The 18,947-nt window shown below is 39.7% G+C and overlaps 2 protein-coding genes across 3 annotated transcripts in view; one reads left to right on the plus strand and one right to left on the minus strand.

Moving 5' to 3' along the window:
* PRKG1 (protein kinase cGMP-dependent 1) overlaps positions 1–18,947 on the plus strand; it is a 1,199,831-nt gene that overhangs the window by 696,924 nt on the left and 483,960 nt on the right. The gene's annotated exons all lie outside the window — the stretch shown is intronic.
* Positions 4,293–8,258, minus strand: CSTF2T (cleavage stimulation factor subunit 2 tau variant). Its single transcript, XM_059053701.2, has one exon. The coding sequence runs from the start codon at positions 8,176–8,178 to the stop codon at positions 6,109–6,111; it is 2,070 nt and encodes a 689-aa protein (XP_058909684.1). The 5' UTR covers positions 8,179–8,258; the 3' UTR covers positions 4,293–6,108.

Consider the following 18,947-nt stretch of genomic DNA (forward strand, 5'->3'; position numbering starts at 1 on the left):
CACAAAACATTCTAGTTAAGCAAATTTTGTCTTCCCTCTAGGCAAAGACTAGAATACCAGTAGTCTGAACATGTGTGAAAAGGAGAGATTCAGATTCACATGTTCCAAGGTCATCTTCACAGTTTTACAATGATGCTTTGATGTCACTTTTTGAAAGGCCTTGATTTGAATTTAAATTGTTGTTTGCTAGGAATGTTTAGAGTTCAGTCAATAAACCCAATGTAAACTTTCCTTTAAGGGCAAAAAACATTATTTTTTAAATTTACAAATGTTGATTTGGTTAATTTGTACCCTTAATTATGATCAGGTTCAAAGACCAAGTTTAAAGGCCCAGATTACAGCATACAGTTTTGATGCCATTTTCAATAACTCTACTGAAAATAAATTAACAGAATAAATGCTGGGCAGTTGCTTTTTTTTTTTTTTTTTTTTTTTAAATTTATTTTATTTATTTATGGCTGTGTTGGGTCTTTGTTTCTGTGCAAGGGCTTTCTCTAGTTGTGGCAAGCAGGGGCCACTCTTCATCGCGGTGCGCAGGCCTCTCACTATCTTGACCTCTCTTGTTGTGGAGCACAAGCTCCAGACGCGCAGGCTCAGTAGTTGTGGCTCACGGGCCCAGTTGCTCCGCGGCATGTGGGATCTTCCCAGACCAGGGCTTGAACCCGTGTCCCCTGCATTGGCAGGCAGATTCTCAACCACTGCGCCACCAGGGAAGCCCTGGGCAGTTGCTTTTAACTGCTTTGGTTATATTGGTCCTTTCTTTTTGGTACATAGGAATATGTAGATGATGTTTGAAAAAATATTTAGCAGCAGAATTCTATTGACAGTTTATTCTCACTGAAACATAAGCATACTGATTTCATGGTTTCAAGATTTCTTCTGTTTGCAGTAGCCAAGATATAAATGCAACCTAAGTGTCCTTGTATAGATGACTTGATAAAGAAGATGTGGCATATATATACAATGGAATATTGCTCACCCATAAAAAAAACAAATGAAATCTTGCCATTTGTGCCAACATGGTTGGACCTAGAGGGTATTATGCTAAATGAAATCAGACAGAGAAAGACAAATACTGTATGATTTCACTGACATGTGGTATCTAAAAAACAAGCACTAAACATTTCAATCAAATCTAATAGCTGTGTTTTTATACAGAGTAAAAGCAGGAGTTGTAAACTCCAAGTATTACAAGAACTGGCTAGTAATTGTGTGAATCAAACCTAGCATAAGATCCAGGGAAAAGCTGGGCTCGTGGACAAATAGGAGAATATATGCTGTACCTAAATGCATTCAAATTCAAAAGTTTTGAGAACCTTGGCTGGTCAAACAAAACATATCTGCAGGCTCAATTGGCCTACAGGCCACAGATTTGGTGTCCCTTGTTCAAAGACATTTAAAGCTTCTATAGGACAAAACTTTGACAAAATTAATGGTGGTGGGATGGGGGGAGATATGTGATTCTAGAGATTTCAATACTGTAATTTCTCTGTTTCTTAAAATAGATGAGGATCTTTTTCTCTGATTGATGACTGATACATGTAAAATGATGAAATCATTTTGGCTAAAGGATTACCTAAAGATAGGAAATATATTCTATTAATAGGCAATGGTTGTGTTTACCCTCTTAGAGCCAAGCCAGGTTTGTGTCTGGCAATTTTTTAGTCCTTCTTATTTGTATTGCTGTATTATTTAACATGTGACCAAGGGTGACATTTGGGATATAGAATATGACTTTTTGAAGATTAATGCACCAATCTAGCCCTATATAGGCCCTTCCATCACATTAATTCAAATATATGATTTTTAATGTGGCTTATGTTTTGAATATTATTAAGGTGAACCTTTAAGATGGAACTGGGAAGTGTGTTATTGCAGATGTATTTTTTTCTGTGGAATGTCCAAGGATAAATACATAAGTAGATTCCTAAATAGGTACAAGTTGCTTCAAATCCACTCAAGTAGGAAAGCAATCAAAGGCTGGCAGGTACACTGAAGTGGCCTATGGGCTTTTGCAGTAGAATCATTGAAGAATATTAGTAATGTAATAAGACAGAATTTTGATTAAAACAGCTAATTAAATAAACAAAATAATTTGGAGGAAACTGCTGGTTTCATTTCTTGATGCCCAAGAAATTAACCATTCTACCTTTGTGAAAGACAACAAATAAGAAATCAAGCAGATAAGATTTTTTAAATGAGCAAGCTTTGTGACACATATGACATAGATTTCAAATGTCTGCAGATTTTATACATATTGAATAATACAAAATAAATTACGGTTGAAAATGTTATATATTTTATCCTAACTCCTTGATAATTAGTCACCTACCCTTGGGAACTAAATCAACTCCTAGTTATAAAGAGTTATCATCAATCAGAACATCTTGGTTCTTTTTCTAGGTAAATAGTTCGGTATTTTATGTACAGCATTTAAGAAGGACCGGGTTTGTTATTTTTGACAGTGCTACCTGAAAGTCACTTTTGGAACACTACATGTCTTTTACTGGTATAAGCTTTATATTGTGGTACACAAATGTCTAGAAGAAACATGTCCGTTAACATCTCATGAGAAAGGTAATTTGTAATATGAATATCTGTGAAGCTGATATTTTCAACCACAGGGGTAAAACTTTTGTTTTAAGGTGACAGAAGCAAATGAAAATATTAAAAGATCTGGTTCAGTTAAGATCTGAAATATACATATACATATGAAATACATTAGCATATTAGATACCAATATCATGTAATAGTTACACTATCAATAATATTTAACAGTATTATTAATAATTATTAATTAGTTTGAATATATTCATTTCCTTAAAATGAATTGTCTTGACAAAAGACTGATGAGAAAAGCAAGCTCCAAGCAGAAATCTGTCTGGCGATTAGCTGGCAGCGTAAAGCACTGAGAGGCTGACATATTCTTTTGTGAGAAGACTGTGAGATGTAACTGATAATTCAGTTTATCTGCCACAGTAGGTTGTTGCACATAATTATCCTTAGACCTCATCAGCGCTAAGAGAATGGCCTGACACACCATAGGAAATCAGGTTCTGTGTGCTTAGCTAAAGTCCCATCACAGCATGGAAAAGCAAGAAGCTTTGGAAGCTGTGATTATATTAAGGTTCTTTAAAAAAAAAAAAAAAAAAATGCTCTCTACTTTTAGAATTCTGAGTTGAAAAGTCATACACGATCTTACTTGGATTAGCCTACCTTCACCTGAGATTCACATTGGCTTCTATCTTATCCAATGGTCCCAAATCATTAAGTCTTGGGATACCACCACCATTAAAATGTATTTTGATATTAATCAGTAATGTAAGAGGAGGGAAAGGGCTATGAGCAGGCACTGATTAAAGCTGATCGTTTATTTCCAAAAACTATGCACTGCCCAAGAGGAATAAGCCATAAAGAGGCATTTGCAAATCAGTGTTTCACCCCATCTTCAACTATTTGTTACTATGAATCAATTTGCTTTCATTTTAGTCTATCCATATTCGGGAAAATGCAGGATGCCAGGATTATAACCAACAATTACGTAGTAAAACACGATTCTGATTGTAGCAGACATGCACTGCTTGTATACATCAGTACTGGAACAGTCAGACCATGCGTGAATTGGAAATGAGGAGAGAACCGGTTTTATTCAGTTTATCAGAGTATAGGAGATTGCTTGTATTAGCTGTTTTTATTTGCTAATGCAAATAGTTGTTATAGCTCATTTGTTCTGTATGGAATTTAAATCCTTTGTAGGGAAATTTATGTGCTCTTAATGGGAATATTTTTTTTTCCACTAAAACTCTGATAAAATGTTTTGTCCTTCCTTCTCACCTGCAATTTTTGCTATGGCGAATATAGAAATGAGCAAGACAGTCCATATTCAGTCTATTAAAAGTGGGAGTGGGGGGTAGAGAGTAAAAGTAAAACAGTGCATTGCAATATAACAAGTGCTGTCAGTAATGAAGATACAGTACCTATAAGGTGTTCCTGGGATGCAGAGGCATTCTTAGTGGGGAATACAAACAAAAGGGAGCCTAACAACCGAGTATCCAAGATGTTGCTACTGATACCTACTATAGAAAAACATGATTGGCATATATAATATATAGGTATTTCAATTGTGGAACTTTATAGGTAATGAATCTTAAAAAAGGTATTTCCATTCAGTCCTGTAATTTCTTTAGATTTGCCTTTTTCATTTGAAAGAAAAAGTATTCAGGCCCCAAGGAACTCTCAATAGATAACTTTTGAATAACACATTTATTAAAAATAAACATCAGATACTAAACTCAGCCTTCATTGTACATTCCTTTTTATTTAGTCTGCATTAAACAGTGCAGAGATTTTACTATAACAAAGAGCATAACATTTAATAGTTTTCAGTTAGAGCCTTACAGTGAAAGATTTGAGATAAAGCAACTACAATTTCAAAGTAATCAAGCCAACTCTGAATTAGTATTAACCAGAACTACTATACATGTAAAGGAGTTATCCCCTCCAATAAGGGGAAGCATATAGAAAACATGGGGAAGTTAACAGTATGAACAATAAAATAGGAGTAAAATAGGTAGCAGGAAACATTGTAGGGAGGTGAACTTTATAAAAAGAGTGAATTATCCATTTAAGATGTAAAAACCTTGCAACGGGGAAAATAATTCAATTTCTAAGCCTCCGCTCTCTCCTTGTATTAAGTAATTTTTTCCTCTGTAATTAGGTATTGGCTTTTCTTCTCCTGAGTAAGATCACCTGGTTATTTAGGTGTTTATACTTGTTATTACTACTTGTTCTGTCACACAGATGTTTGTCTCCACATCCTCAAGGCTTAAAGACAAATTAAGTAGTAGCTCTAAAGTTACTGTGGTAAGCCCCACCTTCCTACTGATTTTTAAATATGTCTCATGGGCATGTATATTAGGATTAAATGGCTTTACTTGTAAAAGGAAAGTAAAAACCAATTTAGCAGATGTCAGGCTACAAGAATATCTTTACCTACCTGGGCCTCAATTATTCTGGTAAGATGGTGACAGATAAGCAGATTTTGAAATAAGACATTAAAAGGCATTTTAAATGTTGCTGAGACTAAGATTTTTAACTCCTGATTCTGGTTGACCAGACACGTCTGTGTAATGGAAGCTAGTTACCAGAAAACTGAGAGCTTTACTGCATGAAACCTTCCATTATTTATGAAAAGTCCAATGCTATGTATAATTCATGCAGAACAACTGGTCCTTACACAGATTTGGGGGAAGGATGTGAGAGAATTATTCAGTTTCAGATTTAGGGCTTAAAGACTATTGAGAAATAGGAAGGTACTGAGAGAGAGAGTCTCATCAGAGCAGATTTAAGTAACCTCGTTGACTTATGACCTAGAACTGTCCCAGCAAAATTGTCATGCTCAAGGCCAGGCCAAAATATTGCTTGAAGGATGGGATAAATTAAATAACATCACATCAGATGCATTCCTTGATTTTTCAGGTAGCATAGCTTCAGAAAAAAAAAAAAAAATTCCAATACCACAAGTTGAGAATTATGTTTAGCTCTAACATTCTGAAGTAATTCCAAAACAGTACAACAATACTTAACCTAATTCAGCATTCTGTTGCCCCTGAAATAGGATTCTGTGTTTTAAATGGCTTACCAAAAACTATTATCTTGTAATTTTGAGGTAAACATCTTTATTTTCTTATACAACCAAACACGTTAAACCATCTTAGTACATTACCATTTTAACAGGTCATCTTTTAGCCTTTAGGTGCAGTTTTCACATTGTTTTGCTCAGTATTTTAAAAATGTACTTAACACCTTGTAGACCCTTTTAACAATGCTGCATATCCTTTGCAATATTATTTGGTATAATATAATCATGTTCAGAGTTATTTTTGTATTATTTACAGTGAATTAAAGTGAATAGACCCAATCCCCCCTCCCCCTGCCCCACAATTAAAAATAAAAACTAAGAAGACTACAGGAAATGAGATTAGGTTCTGAGGAAGGAAGTCCTAATCATTCAAGTGTGGGGATACGAAGTCAGCTTTCTGCACCCACACATTCTCTATGCTACAGAAAACCTTTGTGGGACTACTGCCAAGTATTTTCTAAAACCTTTCAAGAAGCTCCAGTAGATTTCTGGATTTGTTCCTTTAAAATCAGGATACTCTGCCTTTGCTCAGGAGGCAGCATGGCAATCTGATCTGCAGTCAGTTGAAGAACCTGCATGATCAAAGCTGCCTTTTCTTGATCCTGTGGGGTTACCTGGCTCTGCCCAGGACTAAAACTGCTAGGCTGGCCTCCAGCTTGCTTGCCTGCCCCTTGCATGCCTGCTCCCTGCATGCCCGCCCCCTGCATGCCTGTCCCTTGTATACCTGCCCCCTGCATGCCTGCTCCTTGCATACCTGCCCCCTGCATGCCTGCTCCTTGCATACCTGCCCCCTGCATGCCTGCTCCTTGCATACCTGCCCCCTGCATGCCTGCTCCTTGCATACCTGCTCCTTGCATACCTGCCCCCTGCATGCCTGCTCCCTGCATGCCTGCTCCCTGCATACCTGCCCCCTGCATGCCTGCTCCTTGCATACCTGCCCCCTGCATGCCTGCTCCCTGCATACCTGCCCCCTGCATACCTGCCCCCTGCATGCTTGCTCCTTGCATACCTGCCCCCTGCATGCCTGCTCCTTGCATACCTGCCCCCTGCATGCCAGCTCCAGGATTTCCCACCCCTGAAATGCTTGGGACCTGTCTGGGTCCCTGAGGACCACCTGCCCCCATATTAATAGGACCAGCACCCTGAATTCCCCCAGTCATAGGGCCTCTTGAACTGGGGCCAGGGCCCCTCATCTCCATTCCTCTTGCATCCATGCCTCTCGCTTCCATTGCACAGGTTTCCATTCCTCTTCTCTCCATTACTCGTGTCTCTAAGACTTCAGTTTCCATGGCTCGAGTCTCCATCCCTCGAGAATCTCTGCTACCTCTACCATCCATAGGTAGACCCCTTTGATCTATCATGGGTCCTCTGGGTTCTCCAATGAGCAGTCTGGGATCTGCTAATGGCCCTCCCCTCATGTCATGTGAGGAAGGGCCCCGGCTGTCATGACCAGATGCATGGTGCATTGGAGGACCCTGATGTGGTGGGCCAAGATAGCCTCTGGGCTCTACTTCTCCAGTGACTGAAAGCAAAGTTCCTCCACGTGGGTCATTTGGAGCATCCCCTAACAGTCCTCGAGGAGGTAAGCCACCAGCAGTCATGGGTCCACGAGACATAGGAGCTCTAGGATCTGATATCTGCACCTGTCCCCGCTCTAAGGGCACCGGACCAACCCCTGGCATTCCAACTTGGGGCTGCATTGCTCCACCAGGAGTTAAGGGGCCAGGGCCAGGGCCAGCAACTGCAGCTGGAATTGGGCCCGGGGCTGGAATTCCACCCTGGATAGGGGTCTGCATCAGAGGAGGGATGTCTTTCACAGGTCTTCTGGCCAAATGCTGAGGCTGAGGGGCTGGAGGATTCTGCTGGTTCAGCAGAACATTAGGTCCTGGGCAAAGGCCAGGGCCAGGGCCAGAAACGGATTGAGATTTGCCTGGGATGAGTGGTGTGACATGTATTTTGCGATGCAGAATTTTCAGAGCAATCTCTGGATCCATGATTCTCATCACTACTTGCGCCTGCAACAGCGCATAAGCCAGCTGTGGGTTTTGAAGTAACATATTTCGAGCTTCCTGGTGACTGTTTTGGACACAGAGCTTCATCTGCTTCATCAGCTCAAACATCTGCTCCGGGGGGAGACTAGCGACTGCTCTGGTAATTGACTCAGGGGCATCTTCTGGATCGATGGGGTCCCCATAGGGTGAGTCAATGATGGGTGCTGCAGGCCCTAGGCTCTTTAACTCCTCCTTGTTCTTTTCACTGGCAGCATTGTCCACCCGAAGCGCTCTCCCGCTGAACTCCCGCCCGTTAAGGTTCCGCATGGCACTAAGCGCGGTCTCCTGGTCTTGGTACTCGCAGAAGCCATAACCCTTAGGTTTTCCCGTCTCTCTATCGTATACCAGCCGGAAACTCACAACGGAACCAACCTCGGAGAAAATGTCCTTCAACTGCTCCTCAGTTGCCTCATACGGAATGTTCCCCACGAAAACGGAACGCAGCGATCGATCCATTGCCGGGTCTCTCACCGTCAAACTCGACATGATTCCGGTTGAGCACACACAGCGGAGAACGGATTCTTCCCAGAGTCGTCCTCTTGCGACTCACACTTCCGCCGCGCAACGGAAGCGGCTTTCAAAATCCGGGCAGAAACTACATTACTCTGCTTGAATCGTTCCGCTAATCCGCGGCATCTGCACCTCTACGTTCCACTAACTAAATTAAGGCGTTCTGCCCCTGGTCCTTCACTGAGGCTTATGATTCGTTTCTCATCTCTTATTCTGCAGACATTTCCACGGCGCGCCACTACCCGCGCTAGGAAAAAGCTTGGTGTGGGTTGACCACAGTAAAGATGGCCGCGCAGACTTCACCATGGTAACGAGGAGAGGCCGCCTCCCATGACGTCAAGGGAGGTTTTGCTTCCGTTTGCCTGGCGGGAAAACGCTAACTGCAAGATTAAGGGGGCGTGTTCTGCGTTCTGATAAAAGTATTTCCGTGTAGCAGTTTCTCCTTATTAGAGTACGTTTATGCTATATTTTAAATCACAGTGCAGACAGTGAGGGAAAAGTGTAGTTTCAAAGCAGATTTGGGATTTTCTCATTAAAATACAAAAGTAATAGTTCCTTTCTAGAAAAGCATTTTTGAACAATAACTGCCCAGAAATACAAACTGAAGGCGTGTGCTAGCTGCATTCACGCCCCCATCCTGTTGCTTCAGGCAGCCGCTGTAGATAGGTGTCTGGTCCTTGTAAGTTTATCTTTGTGCACGCACTCAGTAGTCGAGCTATTCATAATGATACTTTTTTCTTAATTATATTAACCTATATTAATAATAATTGAATTTTAGAGCTACAGCGGATGAGTTAAAAGTATTTAACCATTCTTATCCTGTAGGCATTTAGATTGGTTCTGATTATTATAAATTGATGAAATGATTTCACCACCTCTATTATGAAGGAGAAAACAAACTGTAGTTTCTATTCTGCTGCTATTTTTGCTGGCAGAAGTTGAAACATGCGGAATGTGGGTCTTTCCCCTATTTAACAGGAGATAGAATTGAAGCTTGGAGAGGACTAGGTAATTTGCTAAGCAGCCGGTAACCAGCAAAGCCTGAATTCTTACCCAGGTTGGTCCCTCACAGCTCCAGAGCATCTCTGCCCCATATTGTAGCTACTATCGACTTGTAGCCTGTCGAGTACTTGAAAGGTGGCTAGTGTGATTGAGAAATTGAACTTTTAATTTCATTATTTTTATTAATTTTAATATAAAAACTGATATTCACTTAGGCTTCTGGAAAACTTTTTAGTATGTTTGGAACAACTTGAGTATGGAATCTACTTTTGCAATGATAAAATTTATTAAATCTAAATAAAAAGTATTTTCAGTTAAAATTTAGCATTCTAACTGAGATGTACTATACTTGTATAATACATGCAAGATTTTGAGGACTAAGCATAAAAATGTAAAAATATCTCATTAATTTTTAATTTTTTCATGTTGAAGTGATATGTTTAGTACATTGGATTAAACAAAGTCTATATTTAACATTAATATCACTCATTTTATTTTACTTTTTTTATGTGATTACTTAGAAAAATAAAAATTACATATATAGATGGCATTACATGTCTATGAACTGTACTGCTGCAGAGCCTAAGTCTTAACTCTTAAGCAGAGAATCATTTTATTCTACGTATGACTTTTGAGGAGATTATGAAACTTTACGTTTCATCAAAAAATTGTGTTATGAATCTTGGGTATCATAGTTCAATGAATAGATCTGAAATGAGTGTGAGAGTTTAGCTACAAATCACACAAAGTATCCATTTACCTTCAAGTGTTTTAATAGTTCTTTAAAACAGGCTTGGACATAGCTATTAATTCAAGATGTATGATAACCTATATCTGCAAATGATAAAGTGTGTTACTTGATAATAATTTTTTCCGCCTGATTCTTTTATTTGAGGTGGGGCAGGGGTGGAGGGGAGTTGAGGTTGGCATCATTTCAGAAAACTAAAATCAAGTTCCTTAGGTTCATTTGTCTCCTTTTCATACCATCTCTTTACTAAGGAAGCCATGACTTTTTTTTTTTTTTTGGCTGCATTGGGTCTTCATTGCTGCCTGTGGGCTTTCTCTAGTTGCAGCGAGCGGGGGCTACTCTTCATTGCGGTGCGCAGGCTTCTCATTGCGGTGGCTTCTCTTGTTGTGGAGCACGGGCTCTAGGCATGTGGGCTTCAGTAGTTGTGGCACACGGGCTCAGTAGTTGTGGCACAGGGGCTTAGTTGCTCTGCGGCATGTGGGATCAAACCCATGTCCCCTGCATTAGCAGGTGGATTCTTAACCACCGCACCACAAGGAAAGCCCCAAGCCATGACTTTTTAACATGCATTCTGTCGGGGACAACTTAGATGTCGATGTGTAATTGTGTGTATGTTAAATGTTGTTATCAAGTGGATGATAATAGGCTATTAGAATAAGTTGTAAAGTTCATAAAAGTCTGTGCAGCTTATCTGATAGTGAGAGTTTCTTTACTGCTGCTGCTGATAAAATCTAAACCAGTAGTCTTCACACTTTGGCCTACGTCAGAACCACCTAGACCCATGGCTAGTTAAGTCAGGTAGCTGGACCCCACCACCTCCCCTCCGCAGTTCTGATTCAGTACTTCTGGGGTGGGACCAGAGAATTTGCATTTCTAACAAATTCTCAGGTGATGATGCTGCTGCTGCTCTGGGGACCCCACTTTAAGAATCACTGATCTAAACAAAGGGACTTGAAGGGTTGGGTTTTTTTCATTTGTATCAAGCTGAATTAAGCTTAGTACACTCTGTTAAATGGTATAAGATATGGGTGGTCTTAAGAAAATCTATTACTCTTTTAATGCTGACCTAGTAGAGCTAGGACATGCTGACCCTACCCTGAAGAAACCCTGGGCTCAAAGGATGGGTGAACAGAGTAGCTGAACAAACAAGAAGGGAAAAGCCATGACTGTAAGAGTGTGCTTTTTGTTAGATGCCTTGTATGTTCTCTTTAGTTCCCGTATTCCAAACTAGAAGAATGTTTTGATATAGCCCCCCTTCATAGAGGTCTGGTGTGACCCAGCACATAGCTCAATGAGCAGGACACATAAACTAATATTTATTATTAAACTGGGTGGCCCAGAATTACCAAGAGTTCTTAGGAACCTGTATATTTCCTGGTACCAACACATGCTTTTCACAGATCTGCCTTGGAAGAACTTCCATTTTACATTGCTTTCTTTGTTTCCATAATGTTTAAACTTTAGATATTTATAGCATGGTATGCAATCTGAAGAAAAATTTACACGGCATCTTTCATGTTCAGACATCAATTCTTTCACTACATCAAAATACCAACTATACTAAGAGTGATTTTTAAACAAATATATCAGGGCATACAGCCAAATGGGGGCCATTCTTCAAACTAATCACCTTCAGAAACTATAAACTTAATCCATCGAGGCTTCCAGTGTTCAAAATGATCTCTAAACTACTGCCCTGAAAATGTTTCATGGCTCCATTTGTAAGTCATACTAGAAAATTGGTGCCTTAACTCAAATGTATACCTTGTTTTCAACCAAGAACAGAGTTATGCAGCTAAATCACCTGACTTGCTGACAAGACTTGGCAAAAAATGTGATGTTTAGCTTTTTCCAAATATCAAATCTTACATCAGCATATAAAGATTCTGTTGACTCTGAGGGCTTTAAAAAGGATTCACCATAGATTAATTAGGCAAATTTCAAAGATAATTACTAAAAATATTTTTAGCTATGACAGGCATTTTTAAAATAAATGTATGGGTCGTTCAAGGAATAAATCAAATATACTACTGCACAAAGTTCTCCCTAATCTTCCTCCTCCTTTCTCTAGGTTGGAAGTAAGTTCATTTTCTTTTGGATATAAACCATTCCTTACCTTAACATTTCTGATGATAGAAACCCTTCTACCTTTTAGTAGAATTGTACTTTTCCTTCTATAACATCTTTAAAGGAAAGACTATGCCTCCCCCTTGTCAATTAACAGTGTCTTATATATATTCTTTTATTACATAAATATTTATTCTAAGTACTGGCAATATAGCAGTGAAAAAGATAGATATTCCATTAGAATAGACTCTCTAGGTATGGTCCCTGGGCCCGTAGCAAGAGCATCAGCTTAGAAATGCAAAATATGGGACCCTACTGCAAACCTACTGCATCAGGAACTTTGTGTGTGTGTGTGTGTGTGTGTGTGTGTGTGTATACATATAGTTTTAACAAGTTCCCCAGGTGATTCTGTGATGCAGACTGATGTTTGAGGACCACTGAGCTAAAAGGGAAACAATCATAGATACATAGATACATAGATAGTTACTTCCTCTTCTTTGCAACTGTATTCTCAGCCCCTAGGATAGAGCTTAATTAGCACAGGTGGGTGCTTATTTTATGTTGAATAGATGATAGGAGTGACATTAGAGTTCATTTTACATAAGAAGAAACCTGTGGCACTATATAGCATGCCCCAAATCAGAATGGATACCTGCTGTCAGGACCCTTGTCATTTTATTTTAGGTCAGTGATAATTCCTCCAGGTTATCATTTGATAAAATAGATATGTAAATAGTGTGTAGAGATGGAAGAGAGTGATAAGGTCTAGCTCATCAGGGAAGACTTCCTGATGGAGCTGGGATTTAAGGGATGGGTTATAATCTAGTATGTACGAACAGAATTCTGATCCAGAGAAGAAGCCAGGAGCTCGGAATAGCCAAGACATGAAATTGGAACCTGGTGTTTTGGATGCCCTCAGAGGAAACCAATAGAGTTAGTGAGTAGGAGTAGTGCGATAGAAGATTGTCTTTTGGATCAGAGTACAAAAGGTTTTGGAGATCAGATTCAGAAATGTAAACTTGATTTAAGAGTCACTAGACTTGGGCTTCCCTGGTGGCGCAATGGTTGAGAGTCTGCCTGCCGATGCAGGGGACACGGGTTCGTGTCCCGGTCCGGGAAGATCCTACATGCCACGGAGCGGCTGGGTCCGCCGCTGAGCCTGCGCGTCCGGAGCCTATGCTCCGCAACGGGAGAGGCCACAACAGTGAGAGGCCTGTGTAACGCAAAAAGAGTCATTAGACTTTCTTTCATCATTCTGAAATATGAACATAGAATAATAATGGCAGAGATTTAAGACTACCAATCTTATCCAATCCTTCTCCAGGATATCTTTTGCACTTGGACTAGAGTATGGATTTGACACCCATTGTCTTCTGTCATTAGAGGTACTGATATTCTTGTGTTATCACTGAAGCATAGAACCCACATCTGTTTTATATTCTTCATAGTGCTTAGTCCAGTGTCTTATATTCTGAGCACTCAGTAAATATTTTTTAAATAATTACAAGGTCATCTTATAATAACAATTTATTTATGTTAACCAAATGGTAATTTAATGCTTTCAGTTTAAAAAATAATTTTCTTTGGCTTCCCACATCTGATCTTGACAACAGTCGTGTGAGGTACATACTACTGCATCCTTATTTTAAAGATGTAGAAACTTAACTGTTACTTAGAACTTTACCTAGCAATGGACGCACCCGAAATACAGATACTAGTCATAATACCTATCTCTGAGCTCTTAATAGGAAAGAGACCCTTTGATAAATGTTTTATAAAATACAACATTTTATTTAATCCTTCCAACAACCCTTCTGAGATAGGCAGTCATAGTGTCTGAATTTATAGCTAAAGAAACAGAGGCACAGAGAAGTTAACCAGTGTGCCCTTATTAACTGGCAGAGCCAGGATTTGCCCACACATCATTTGACTCAAGCTCTTAAATTATTACTCAATTAAATAAGTTTCCCAAGGACACATAGCTAATAAGTGGCAAAACTGTAGCCTGAAACCAGGTCTCTTGATTTTAAGCTTCTCATTTCACAGTAATCACAGGTTATTGAGACCTGGACAGAATCTCCGCTGGCCTTTTTCCTGATTATCTCTGAGTGTAACTAATTGCAATTTTGATATCACAATCAGTGCTGTGGTGACAGATGGACTATAAGGTATAAAAACTGAAGCAATTGAGAAAATGTTTCCATTTTCAATTTGCATGGCTATAGTTATACATCACATAAGGATTTTTTTTTTTTTTTTTTTTTTTTTTTTTTTTTTGCGGTATGCGGGCCTCTCACTGTTGTGGCCTCTCCCATTGCGGAGCACAGGCTCCGGACGCGCAGGCCCAGCGGCCATGGCTCACGGGCTTAGTTGCTCCGCGGCATGTGGGATCTTCCCGGACCAGGGCACGAACCCGTGTCTCCTGCATCGGCAGGCGGATTCTCAACCACTGCGCCACCAGGGAAGCCCTCACATAAGGATTTTAAAATACATCTAGTTAGATAGGTAATGATGTATTTTCCATAAAAATGAAAGAGCCCAAATTTCTCAAACCTAAAATAATATTGGTCCATGACATTTTCCCCAAATTTTAAAATGTATTTAATATGAACAAATAGTAAAATAAATTTCATTCACTTCTACGTGAGATGAATCACTTTTACTGGACAGAGCCAAACATTCTCCCTGGGTGGGCCTGTGTAGTCCAACCACATTCTTTTTATTTTTTAATAGGTGAAGAAAATAAAGCTTAGGAAAGAGAAAGACAAGGGACTCAACCAGGGTCAGTCGCCTGGTTACTGGCCTAGCTTGTAATGGGATCTAGATCTTCAGACTTTCCCTTCCAAACTGTTCTCAGCACTTCTGAGAGGCAGTAGAGTGAAGGGGTTAAGAATACGTACTTTAAGAAGAGCTTTGAGTCAGCTGTCTAATTCAACAAGTCACTGTGTAGCCTTGGACAAATTACATAAGCTCACTGTGCTTCCATTTCTGCATCACTTAAATGGCAATAACATCACCTCTATTGGATTGTTGCATGGAATAAATTATGTATTTGGTTTTGATCATTATTTATTTTGTATGGTAATTGTTAATCTACCTTTGTTGTGTAAAGTTAATTGTTGTGGTAGAGGCAGCATCCTAAGTGGAAAGAGACTCAAATTTTAGTCCAATGCTATTTATTTTTAAATGTATATCTTCATTTTTTTATCCAGGTAAAATTTATATCTTCATTTTTATCTTTGAAGGGGTTGTATTGGGTGAACTAATGGTCTGTTGTCTGACGATATTTTTAAAAAAATTGTACAGAGACAACCTTGGATAACATTGCCATTTTGGTTTATGGTAGATTTCTAGTTGAATATGGATAATTTTTAGGCTGCATTCCATAGGACAGTGCAATGAGAATTTTCCTGATCATTTTTGTCACTCACTGAGTTCTTTTACTAAATCAGGAAATGCACTCTTCAAATATTTAGTTGGCTGGAATTCCACTTATTCATTATTATTAAAAGGGCCTGCTTGAACTTTGACTGTGGAGGATCCAGGCTTATACTACAGTGTTTTGGTCTGGCACATGGGATACCTCTTTGAGCTTACAGTCGTGTCCAGTCATTAGAACTACTACTTTCGAGCATTCACCGGCAGACAGAGGCCATTTATTCAAACGTGGAAAAGCAGAACTAATTGGACAAGAAGCAGAGCTCCCTATTCCTGCTTCAGGCTGTCACCCAAAAGAACACAGAGGAAGGAAGTGTCCTCATAAACTGTGGAAACGTAAGAGCCCTGAAAAAGACATACTGTTTAAGATGAACAGCTTGTGAATCTTTTCTTCTGTAACCAGAACAATCCAATACCCAACTTCAGAGAAATGTCAGAACTGCCATTCTCTTCAGAAGTTAGGCTGCTACCTTACTCTTCTGAGGCTTGACGGGCCTGTAGAACGAGCCTATATTTATACTAGGTTACAGGAAAGAGGTCTTTCTGAAATATTTGATTGAGGGCTCAGATTGTTAAAAACGACGACAACAAAAACCAGCGTGACAATGTATTTTGGATTTTTTATCAATTTGAACGATCCTTGAAAAATATTACTTCGGAGTGTCAGTTCAAATTTGCCGTCAAACAATTAGATCCCCCAGAGTCACACATGAGATAAACATGTAAAATACAATGTTTATAGGAATGTGGTAACTAGTGCTTCTTGGTACAAGTACAGAAACCAACTCCAACCTTGATAAGCAAAAGCAGGGGATGGTATTTTAATGCTACGCTGTTATCTCTCAGAACCCACAAGCAATGTATTTGTCTGCTTGGGCTACCATAACAAAATACCATAGATTGGGTGGCTTCAACAATCAAATTTTATTTTCTCACATTTCTGGAGGCTAGAAGTCTGAGATCAAGATACTGACATGTTTGCTTTCTCCAGAGACCTCTCTCCTTGACTTGCAGATGGCCACTTTCTAACTGTATCCTCACATGGCCTTTCTTTTGTGAGTGTAAATCCCTGGTGTTTCTTCCACTTCTTTTAAAGACAGCAGCCATATTGGATTAGGGCCCCACCCTTATATTTCATTTAACTTTAATTACCTCTTTAAAGTAATAAAGAGGTCACATTAGAGGTTAGGGCTTCAACCGCAAATTCAACATATGAACTTGTGTATGTGGTGGTGATGGTGGTGGGTCACAGTTTAGTCCATAACATACAGTAATGCCGTCATCTTCAGGAAAACAAAGAATGGGCAATTGTAATGCATTCAGGATGCTCTATTCCCATATTTCTTCCTCCTCCCCACCCCCAACTCTGCTTGAAGAACCAGATTGATTTCTCTCCCAAGTCCACTGCGATTTAAGGGGCTCTTCTACAGTCTTTTGATTTACTTGCTACAGATTTTCCCAGAAAGAAAGATGTGTTTTCTGGGTACCAATTCCAGCTTCCTGGAAGAGAGAGGTGTAGCTCTCTTCTGATGTCCATCCATGATTCGATACAGTATGGGAAAGGGAGTGGATCCAGGGTGATAGTGAAGCTCTTTAACAACTCGATGTGGGCGCCCAGCAATCAGCTGGAGTGTGAGGGACTCTACAGACTGTTGCAGTGTCAGGAGCTAACCTCCTTTACCTGCTAGCATGGAGAGGTCCCTGACAACGCACCTCCCACTGGAGAGAGTTTTCCTACAACATTGCTCTAGGTCACTCCCTCTGTCTCTGCAGAAACAAAATGCTAGTGCCAAAAATGGGTAATTTTCATAGAAATTTTAAATATTGATTTACAGATAGAAGAATAGTCTGGAATCAAACAGTAAAGAAATATTTGGCCACTCATTCACGATCTTCAGAAAGCTCACGCATATATAATGTGTGATTTTCTTGAAGATGAATGGAGCGTATATTTTAAGATATCAAACTCTTCTATCCATCATATAAAAATATTGCTAGTTCTCTTCCTGGCAATTTAATGGTACGGTAACGAATAGTAACACTTCTTCCATTTATCATCTTCATCACTTCCATCTGACAGTCACCTTGAAATAGCTGCACACACTTTCTGGCACAGCGGTACAGTGAGAGATGTCCTCTCACTCACCTGCAGGTGTTGGCCAATTCCCTCCTGGCTCTGGGGAACAAAGCCAGTGCCTGCAGGGAAACAGGGAAGTTCCAATGACCGATTCCTTTGGAGCTCAGTCTTTTGTTAGCTCTGAAAATGGAACTGTGCATGCTAGCCCATGGCCTGGGAGGGGTCCGGGAAAGAGAAGCTGATACCTGCAGGGAGAATCAAGAAGAAGTTTCTCTGCCAGTTTAGTGGTCTGGGGTCTGCTGCAAAGGTCCCAGGATTGAGCAATTGTTGCAGGCATTCATTCTCACCTGCAGGACTTCCACAGGGAGGCCAGGTTCCAAGAAGTCCTCCTGAGAGCAGGGGTCTGCAGACGGGATGGAAGAGGCGGAGGAGGGCAGGAAAATGTGTGCATCTCCGACAGGAAGGAAACTTACCTCACTCATTTCAGATCAGCAAGGGCCTGATAACTCTTTAGGAATGCTGTTTTTCATTATTCAGCTAAAGTTGATTCAGCACCTATTCCGTAAATATTTATGGAACACGTGCTCTGGGGAAGGTAGGCACTGCATTTGCCACTGTGGGGTTTAAATGTGAACTGAAATGCGACCCCTGCTTTTGTAGAACTTTTCACTAGAAAGTTTTATTAGCTTTTCTCTGGAAATTTTCCTGAGGATTTATGGTGTTCAGATTCAAATTTGTGGCAAAAGAACAGCTGTGCCTGCAAGGAATTTCCGTTCTGTCAGACAAGATAGAGAATACAGGATTCGAACAGACAGTTTCCAGATGCATTTTTGATTTGTTCGATTTCCTGAGATGTATATAGAAAATGAAAATATAACTACTGTTTACCCATTGACCCTCTTGCTGAGGTAGAAGGTGAAATTTTTTTCCTTATTACTAAGAAAAGGGACTGTTATTTCTCTTTACCATGCTAGGTCCTCTCTCTCTCTCTCTCCATATATATTTTATATACGTGTGTATGTGTATATATACACATATATACATATATGTGTATGTATATACACACATATATACATTTGCACATGCATATATGTATATATGTGTATATATATGTTATTACTTAACACATTGCATTTGACTTGAAGTCAGTATAACGGACAGCCCTTCATGTTCTTCTCTGTCTAGACCCTGGGCATGTGGGCAAGGCTCTTTCTTGGTGGATAGTACATTATTGCCAGGCCATTTATTCAATGAGCATCTTATTATTTTCTGATTAGTCCTTAAACTCTGACCTTAAAACAAAGCATGATTTTTTGAGAACAGTATTTAAGTACAGCATGGATAAAATATAAACAAACTTATTTCTTAGTTAAATTAAGTATTGCAACTAAATTCAAATGTTAATTGTACTTC

The sequence above is a fragment of the Kogia breviceps genome, chromosome 2, assembly GCF_026419965.1.
Source record: "Kogia breviceps isolate mKogBre1 chromosome 2, mKogBre1 haplotype 1, whole genome shotgun sequence".
NCBI classification, from domain to species: Eukaryota; Metazoa; Chordata; class Mammalia; order Artiodactyla; family Physeteridae; genus Kogia; species Kogia breviceps.